Here is a 9,517-nt window from a genome sequence, read left to right as displayed (position 1 = left end):
GCGCCGCGAGTTAAAAGTGAAAATTGAAACTTTTCACGGGCAGCTGGCTTCTGGCCGATTGAGAGTAGGTGCGAAATCGAAAAGTGCGAGGTCGTTTCAATCTGATCAGTTCTTGGCGCCAATCCGCATTAGTGCGCTAGAAGATACTCAAAGTGTGTACGAGAATCCATCCGTGATGCAAGACAACATCTAAACGGGGGAAATGTGTTTACTAACTGTTAACGTTAACATCTGGCTGCCTCGCGTTCTAGTGTGACACGAACTAATTTAGTGAACTTGATCTCGCGATTTTCGTGCTACACAAAATAAGTGTGTTGACGGCGTGAAGAACAACCCAACGACCCCTTGAGTGCTCTACTGGCAACGGATTGTAAAGTGATCTGCCAAGATAAACACAAAAGAACTAAAAATCTGCTTCGTTTTCGGACCCACATGGACCCTTGTAGCGGAAAAATGGATGAAGGAAGACACAGGCGCACTTGGAGGTAAGTTACCGCAAATAGGAATATGTAGATCTCCGCGAAAGCTTCTTTACTCTATCGCATTCCATGAAGGACGATTCTCAACACTTTTAATCGTCGGTGTGCCTCCGTTACTGGAAAATGGTGCTGAAGAAGTGGAATTTAAGGTTTTATGAGTTGGTAGGGACACTACATGTGTTGATCTCTTCCAAATAATGAATAACTTCCGTTTTTAGAGGTGCGTGCTATTCTTGGAGGATGCAATTTAAATATCATATATTTTCCCATTATTAGTGAATTTGACTGAAGAGGTTTACAATAAGTTAGGTAACAATCTTACTATACTCAGACATCATTCCTTGCCAACGCTCAGAGTGATATTCGTAATCCTAGGGGATATCTATACTATATATACAGAACTTCTAATTCACAGAGTACCACGACTTTTTGTTTGTTTTAAAAGATTTCGGGCTGGAACATACATATGTTAGGATCGGTTTCCAATTCAGTTATATATTAATTATTTTATCGTAATATTGTATCGTTCCCCAACAAAGGTGATGAATGTTTTTGTTTTTAATAAACTATGGTGCAGCTTTTATTTTTCTTGGCATTTTCGATTGGACTCGTTGCAGAAGCCCGGGATTTGAGATCCAGAAACTTCCATCTAGCTCAATACCTTAAGTTTAAACAGACTTAGTTTTCCCTCTACAGAGAAGAATCTTGTATTTCACACCGTTTTGGATTGGTTTGGATTGTTTTATTAGCCAGTGAAGATTTTCGGTCTTCAAAGCATCTAGGTCCTCTCAGCTTCAAAATTTCTGGTTAAGCGTCTATTGAGGTGGACCCTTCAGAATTTTATTGCTTGTATAATTTGCTTAACCGAACATGTTTCATGGTCAAAGTGATGTGACTGTCTTTGAGCAACCTGCCTATTTGCTTCGGTATTCCTTGCGGTACGCAATTTGTGTATGTGCGAGTTCGAAGTTGTCAAATTACCCAGAAACATATCAGAAAATATTTGTTGGATGATAAGTTGGACATACGGTGGAAGTAGGAAAGAGGTCCAAGGATGCTCTCTTGTGGACCACTACCACCTTTGCATTAATAACCTGAACAATATTAATTTCATTTTACCTCGAGTTGCCGACCAGAAATTGTAGTATGTGCACTATAGCAGCTCGAGGAGGTTCTTCAGACATGAACTGACAACAGTGATTTGGTCGTATTTAGCCGTTTTCCAGGGATTGAGATGATCTCCGACGACACGGGGGATGCAATAGACTTTAATTTTAAAAAGCTTGCTTGCTACTTCTTAGGGCTACTCTGTTGGATATAAAATCGTTTCTGACGAGTTGGACTAACAGACATTTAGGACTTTGTTTTAGTCCTCCTCAATCTCAATTTAGCAATTAAATATGGGACTTATCAGATCAGGTTTCAATTTTTAGTAGCATTCCACAGTGAGCATTCAGTTAGCTTTGTTGGATTTAGGCTTGCAAGGCAATTATTTATAACATTGCCTATTCATGTTCTAGAGTTCACCCAAGTTCTTTGGGCGCAGCTGATAATTTTGATTTGGCGGATGGAGGTCCGCATTTTTGCCACTCACCTCTTAAGTTTCTCTTTTCGTTTACTTGACATTGAATAGGGCTGAAGTTTGGGTTTTGCTGATAACTGATGCTTAAATTGGGATGAAGAAGTTGTGCCTGTGATCGCTTATTATTATTATTAAATTAAATTATGAGAACTTATACGTTAGCGATATTACAGTTAGTAGTATTTTTCCTGGTGCGACTGCTGAGGTCTTTTTGAAATTATAGCGGTTTATATAGACTGTCATCGGAGAATCATCTGATGATAATTTGAATAACAGTTTACTTTTCATTTGATTGATCGCAATTCAGGATTTTAGTAATCCGAAAATCTATAAGGTCTGGAATTCTGTGGTGGTCTAAGAACCAGTTAAGTTCCCTGTTCTGTGGGTATAAAGTCAAATCTATGGACTTTTGTTAGATGTCTTTGTACTTTGCGTAGTACTGTAGAAGAATTTCTGATATAATCACGATGCTGCAGAGTTTAATTTTTTCATTTTTGGAATAACAACATTTTTATCGGTTTATTTTTTGATTGGAATCCCTAAGGGCCTATTTGCTGACTTGAAATTGATGATTCAACCCATGCGTTTTCCTATGGTATTTGTGGTGTTAGGCTCGGCTATTGAAATTTGGTCCGATTTCAAAATAGACTTATATGAGATGTTTCTGTTAAATTGTGGTACTATTTTATTGTTTGGTGGTTAATAAACAGTGTGATGTAGCATTGTTATATATGCGCTAAGTATATATTTTCTTATTTATATCCAAATAAGCAAAGGTATTTCCTGTGGTTGGGTGTGGGATGGTGTCCAAAGTATTAAGATCACTTTTGCCTCTGACGCATTGTGATATGGAGTGAAATCCTTCGAAAGTAACATATATACTTGGCAATGTGCAATAATAATAACAATCCATATTGAAGTGTATTAGAGCACCTCATTCAAGCTCTTAACGGTACACTACAGTACACTGTTGAGATTATTACCCTGATTTAACTCAGGTACTCATTCACAGCTGAGTCGACTGGTATCCGATTTCTAGTCACGATACCAAATCCCTCTGCGACCAGTGAGATTTGAATCCAAACCTTCCCGCTGCGACAGCGTAACACCATAAGCGGACAAATTTTTACCTTTCTGAGTTTTTATTGTAGTAATATTCATCATATTTCAATTTTAGAAAAAAATTGTTGTGCGACCTTAGAGCGGTTTAAAATTTATTTATAACTTTTTGACGACCTTCAGTTACGACAGCCCAGCTCTCTAGCCACTTGAGCAATCCAGACACTGTGTACAATAGCTCCTTGTATTTCAAAGTCTTGGCAATGTTATTTCGCGTAAGAGGTAGAGGTAGAGTTCGGCTCTTAAGAAGGTTAGCAATTTCTATTTTCTAAGGCCGTTTTGAAGGCAAATCCCGATTCACCAGTATCTCGGGCTCCGTTGCCATCCAGGCGAGCAACGACTTTCTTCTTTCTTCTATATTGCCTTTTTGAATTGAAACGACTTAGAAGTAATTTTTACAAGCTAATTGGATTAGAATTTTTATCAGATGAGATATTGTGCGAAGGACTCTTGTTGCTTGCTCAACTACAATGTCCAGTATTTTATCGTCAGAAGATACAATTTTTTGTTTAAACGTTCGCTCGACCCAAACTAGAGCCATTTTTCAAAGGATTTGTTGCACGTTATTGTTCACGTCCCATATATTCTTCGTAACTTAATCCAAAAGATGTCATTTACCGATGAAGACATGGTTTTCTTACTTGCTCCGTAGTCCTTAACAGCCCCTGCTAACTAACTTTTCATGGCTAGTGTTTCAAATTTGGAGAAAAAGAATGTTTTTTCTGTGTTCATTTGAGAGGAGTTTCACAGTCACGACGCATGCATTTTGTTTGCTCTTGCTTTCTAATTCAATAGAATATAAATTAAATAACCTTCCGCAAAATTGCAATGACAAACTCGTAGTAGTTTAGGATATTTTATAAAAGTCATATTTTTCATATGAATTTAAACAAAACTTTCTTGCGACATCACATTTTTCAGGATACTTCCTAAGACTTCGGCCATTTATTAATGGACTTGCTTGATTTTTAAGGTTTTGTGTAAACACAAAACCTTATTAAAATCAGTTTACCGTCTGTCTGTCTGTCTGTCCCTCTGTCTGTCTGTCTGTCTGTCTGTCTGTCCGTCACACGCATTTTTCTCGGAGACGGTTATAGCGATTGACACCAAATTTGGTAGAAAGGTGGGAACTGTGAACGCTCACGCATACAGTGAATTACATCCTTTTACGTTGAATTTAAGGAGGGGTCCCCATACATGCAAAAGGGGGGTGTAAAATTTTTTTTCATCAAATATAGTCATGTGGGGTATCAAATTAAAGGTCTCGATTAGTACTTTCCTTCGAAGCCGGTCTTAGTTTTGGCATTTCTTGGAAACGTGGAGTGCGGGGGCTTGAAAGTGATCACTTCTTTAAGGGGGCCATTCTCAGAAACTACCAAACCGAAAAATCTGAAAAAAATCAGGAGGCTGCCACTAAATGGTGTCTGGGCTCCGAAATACTTTCCATGCCGATATCTGTTTAAATAAAGTTAATAATAGTATATTACTACAATTTCTTGTAATTGGCTAGAAACCCCCCTTAAGTTCATCCTAATACCATGAATTTGCAGTGATATAGGCTATAATATAGAGCATGATCTTACCAAGTTTGGTGGAAATCGCACTATTACTAACAAAGTTATAATACCTCAAATTTGTTGCTTCTTTGAAAATTGAAGACTATGAATGTCAATATCACCCGAAAGTGGATACTCTCACATAATATATGGATATATTACGTGCTACGTACAAAAAAATACACAAAACCTTTCGTACCTGAAGCGTCCAGCTTCCGGTTTCCCGGCTTGTTTTTTACTCTGTAGAATTTTCTGTAAAAAAATGCACTTAAGTTTAATAAATTAATAATGATTGTATGTAGTAGTATTCCCGTGTGAAACAAAATCTAAAAATTATGCTGAATTAGCCGGTTTTAAGATGAGACAGCGAATTTTTAGCTTGTATGTATATTCAGGTGGTTTATCAACTCTATTTCATATTAGCAATTTCATCCCGGATAGTTGGATTGAAGTGCGCGGTAAGAATTGCTGTATAGTCGAAGAATATCCAGGCTACCTGAAGGCTGGACTGTCGTTTATATATTGCCAAGGTTTTGCCTTTCTGCATTGCGGAATCATGGAAGCTTGCGAAATTTCCCAAACCTTAGGGTCTTACTTAACTCGCAGTCGCTCATTGGCAGTAATTTAGTAGATTATTTCTCTATTTGGAAGATTTTTAATTGTTGTTCCTGTAATGAGCTCATATGTTGGAACTGTCTATGGATTATTATTTCGGGTCGATAATCTGTTTTTTTATGAAAGATGTGTATCTTTGCACCTTCCTTTTCGACATCACTCCTTATGATTCCTGCTCACTCTTTCGTGGGGTGTGGGTCACCTACATAGTCTATCTTTCGGTATTAATTTTTTTATTATTTATGAGGCTGCGCTTCAGTTTCATTATCAAGGCTGTGACAGGGCCACAGAAGCGGGATAACATAAAGCTGAACGCAAGTATCCACGATGGACGGGAATTCACATTATTGTGAAAACTTGATTCCTTCGGTAGCCTTCCAAATCAAGTAATCGGAGCATGCTGAAGGGAACAAATGGTTCAAATGCATTTCAAGATTCGTGGAAACCTAAGTTCCACTCAGTCCTTACTTGGGATTTGCCGAGGAGCAGTTATTGGATCTCGTCAGATGACTTAGGGCTGCAGGGTGAAATACCTACTTTGCTGCGACGACCAATATCTCACTGAAAACCCCAAGAACTGGGTCGACATCGGTTTCAGATTTTACCACACCTCTATTTGTCAAACGAGTGCTAATACAGAGTGTCCCGTCCGTCGTGGGAAAAAAGTGATGATTTACCTTACAAAAGTAAAAGGGGATCAAATCTTATCTCGAACTCATTACGAATTTATGATTTCTTTAATATGTATTGGAACAAATGGTCCCTAGCACATAAAACTAATTGTTCTCAAGTTCTGACAAGCTTGTTCCTATTTTTGCTGCCATTCTTAGATTTAGTTAATGACCTGTTTGAATAAGAATCATTCATTCATTCATTCATCGCGGTACATTAAAGAAGTCGAATGATTTGATGATGAAGCTCACCATTATGTCAGCTGATCGCACTACTCACTACTTCACCGCGTATGCACCACAGACACCCTCGCTGCAGGCTCCAAACATTTTTTCTTTATTACACTCGTTGCCATCCGTCTTTTCATCCACATGATATCAGGAACGTTACAGATCTTTGTTTTATTAGTTACCGGAGGGCACCTTTGGGTTGACCTGTCTGCGGTTCGTTTGCGCTGAAGTAATGAATTGTGCGATCGGTTGGTATAATGGTGAGCTTCGTCAACTGGTCGCCAAATTGGTCGAGCTTTTCTATGGCGTCACGGAAACTCTCAGAGATGGCAATACTGACACCATGCTGAGTGGACGAATATTTAGCCATTTATATCGCGTTCGCCTTCTACGTCGCAGCTTTTGGCATCATCGGATTTCTTGTAGGGGACAGATATCGATGCGCCTGCTGTAACTTCCTTCCTGTTACCAGTGAGGGCAATCATAGCAAACATGCAGATATGTATTTGTTGGGATCGAATTAATTTGCTTGATGACGTCCGCGCTTGAAGAGCTGCAAAACTTACTAATGAGATGTTCAAAAATTCTTTCTCGTATCCTGTGTTGATTTCGTGCTCAAAGTAATTTTTCCGATTTATGGTTTATTTATCGTGGGTAAAACGTTCTCAAAGAAATTTTCTTAGTTTATTGTTGTTTTATTGTGTTGTTAGAAAATAACTGTCCGAGAAACTGAAGATCTTTATCGTTAAAATGCTACAAAAAGGCACTAGTCAGAGAGTAGCTACTAAGGAAAGAAGCATCAAGCCCTAAAATTCCATAACCTGAACACGGTTGCAAGAAAGAAGGGTAGCGAAAATCCGAGGAAATCAACAGAGGCATAGGACCGTCTGCTTGTCCTTATTGTGTGAAAAGATCCGCTTAAATGGCGTTCTCGACTACGACGACAATTCCTGGAGGTGATTCGTGAAAGAGTACAGTGAATGGAGTTTCAAAGATTGTACTCCCCCATTTTATGGTTCGGCTTATCAAAATTTACGCTGTTTTCAACAGAAGGGATTCGCTATATTTGACTACTTTTTGGAAAACGTTAGGACGTCAAATTCCAACTGCCGGCGGTCAAACATGGAGGCGGATCTATTGTGGTACGGTCTTGTTTTTCTTGTGATGGAATTGGCCTAATTTTTAAGGTCGTGATAGTAAGAACTGCCGCCGAATACTGTAACTTATTAACGGGATCCATTCTACCTCATTCTTCTAGCAAGTAGCTATGCTTTGTAGATCTCCACAAATCAAGCAAATATTAGGCAAATTTCAGTAAGCATGATTCTTGACAATTTTGACATAGCACGGGTCCACTTTGCTTGCGTGATTGCTTGCAACAAGAATCGTGCAATGCGAAGATAGTTTGAAGGCCGCTTTTCACACTCAGTCTGCAATTAGTAGAGTTTTCCTAAAATTGAGTTTCTCAGAGATGAAATAATATATTGATTTGCGTTTTTAAGGTTTTGTGTTGAACACAATCTTATTTGAATCGATTTGTTAACTGTTTATTTTGTGTTGAGTTTAAGAAGGGGCTCCCCATACATGCGGAAGGGAGTGCAATTTTTTTACAGGATATGGCAATGTGGAGTATCAAATGAAAGGGCTTAATTAGTACTTTCCGAAATTATTTGTTGATATTTGATATCGGCTGAAACGTACGGGAGCGAGGGTTCAAAATATGTCTCCAAAAAGTGTAACAGGTCTCGTTCTCAGAACCTATCCAACTGAAAAATCTGAAAAATCTCAGTGGTGTATCTAAAAAAATCTAGCCCTAAAAATACATCCCTTCCGATGCACAAATAAAGCTGATAATATCATAGTTGATTAGGATATTTTAGAAATTTAGCCGAAAACCTCCCTTAAGTTCAAGCTAGAAACGAAAAATTTGGTAGTGGTATAAGGCATAATATGACATAAGGCATTAAAAATTGTAGGACAAACGGTTTCGTCCAGGGCAGAGGCAACTCTTCAGACGCTGCCTCACCTCTGCCCTGGGAGCAGCGTGACCGTGAGTGGCATCGGATGGAAAACGCTCCATTTATATGTTTAGGAAAACACGCCAAGGGTGCGAATTATATCCAGTAGAAACCGATAGTTTGAGCCTGAGCTGGCTAAAGCTAAATTAATTGTTTAGGATAAGTGAGGGATCCTAAGTCCACAACCACTTGGTCCATTTGGTCCGGTCCAACACCAAGTGATTGTGGACTTAGGATCCCTCACTTATCCTAAACAATTAATAAGGCATTACTTTGGAAAGTTTGAAGGAAACCCAACTATTATTAACAAAGTCATAGAAGGTGAAACTTTTACATTTTACGTCGATAAACCAGCGGTATTCACTATACGTACTGTATAAGTACAAATATATGTTCAATCAATTTTGTTCATGCATGTATAAGTATAGTATTCGATAATAGACTATTTTTGTTCTTTTAGGCTGAGCATAATATCCACGTCTGTAATATGTACGCACACAAGTTTCTTACATCAGATGAACTCAAAGCCTTTATATCCGAAGCGTTGAACTTCTGCTCAGGCTTGCTGCAACTTCTCCTGCGTTTTTGATCAAACCGGGAACCCAAAAATGAAAGTGGAAATGCAGGAATGCTTAGAATGCATGTAGTTATGGTCCGAACTAGAACTGATGGGATCGGTTAAAAAATATAATTTTGGAAGGTTTTAAAAAATTAAATATTATTATATTATAAGGTTTTAAAAATTTAATATTATCCAAAAAAAAATTACACCCCCTTTCGCATGTATTAAAGTTAACAAAAAATGGCACCACGCAAGGACAAGGCATATTGACACCAAATTTCATGAGAATTGGTTCAGCCGTTTCCGAGGAAATCGGCCGTGACAGATAGACATTGAACCGATTTTAATAAGGTTTTGTTTCACACAAAACCTTAAAAATGAGGAGAAGTTTTGAAAAACGCGTCCAAAGTTTCAAAAATGTTCGCGACCATTCGTTATGTGAAATTTTCTTACTTTTATATGTAGTTTTTTAGAAACATGTCGAGGGAATAAAGCAAAGAAGAATCAAGCAAATCGAACAATGAATGATTGAGCAATCTCAAAAAATGTGGTGTCACAAATACAGTTCATATGGAAAACGTTCTGCTTTGTGTCTTCTTGCTAGTTAGTAACTTCTATGAAACAAGTCGGGAAACCGGAAACTATGAAGTTATGAAAGATTGTGGATTTCTTTTATAAAAACAT

At 38.1% G+C, this 9,517-nt stretch overlaps 1 protein-coding gene across 1 annotated transcript in view; it reads left to right on the top strand.

Annotated features, from left to right (window-relative positions):
• The first annotated feature begins 240 nt into the window (after window positions 1-240).
• LOC119648453 overlaps window positions 241-9,517 on the top strand; it is a 117,964-nt gene continuing 108,687 nt past the window's right edge. Inside the window, exon 1 of the mRNA XM_038050209.1 lies at window positions 241-485. Within this exon, the coding sequence (XP_037906137.1) occupies window positions 433-485 (53 nt within the window). The 5' untranslated portion in view covers window positions 241-432. The remainder of the gene's footprint in view (window positions 486-9,517) is intronic.

Source organism: Hermetia illucens, chromosome 2 (genome assembly GCF_905115235.1).
Source record: "Hermetia illucens chromosome 2, iHerIll2.2.curated.20191125, whole genome shotgun sequence".
NCBI classification, from domain to species: Eukaryota; Metazoa; Arthropoda; class Insecta; order Diptera; family Stratiomyidae; genus Hermetia; species Hermetia illucens.
This window is presented reverse-complemented; position numbering and strand designations above follow the sequence as displayed.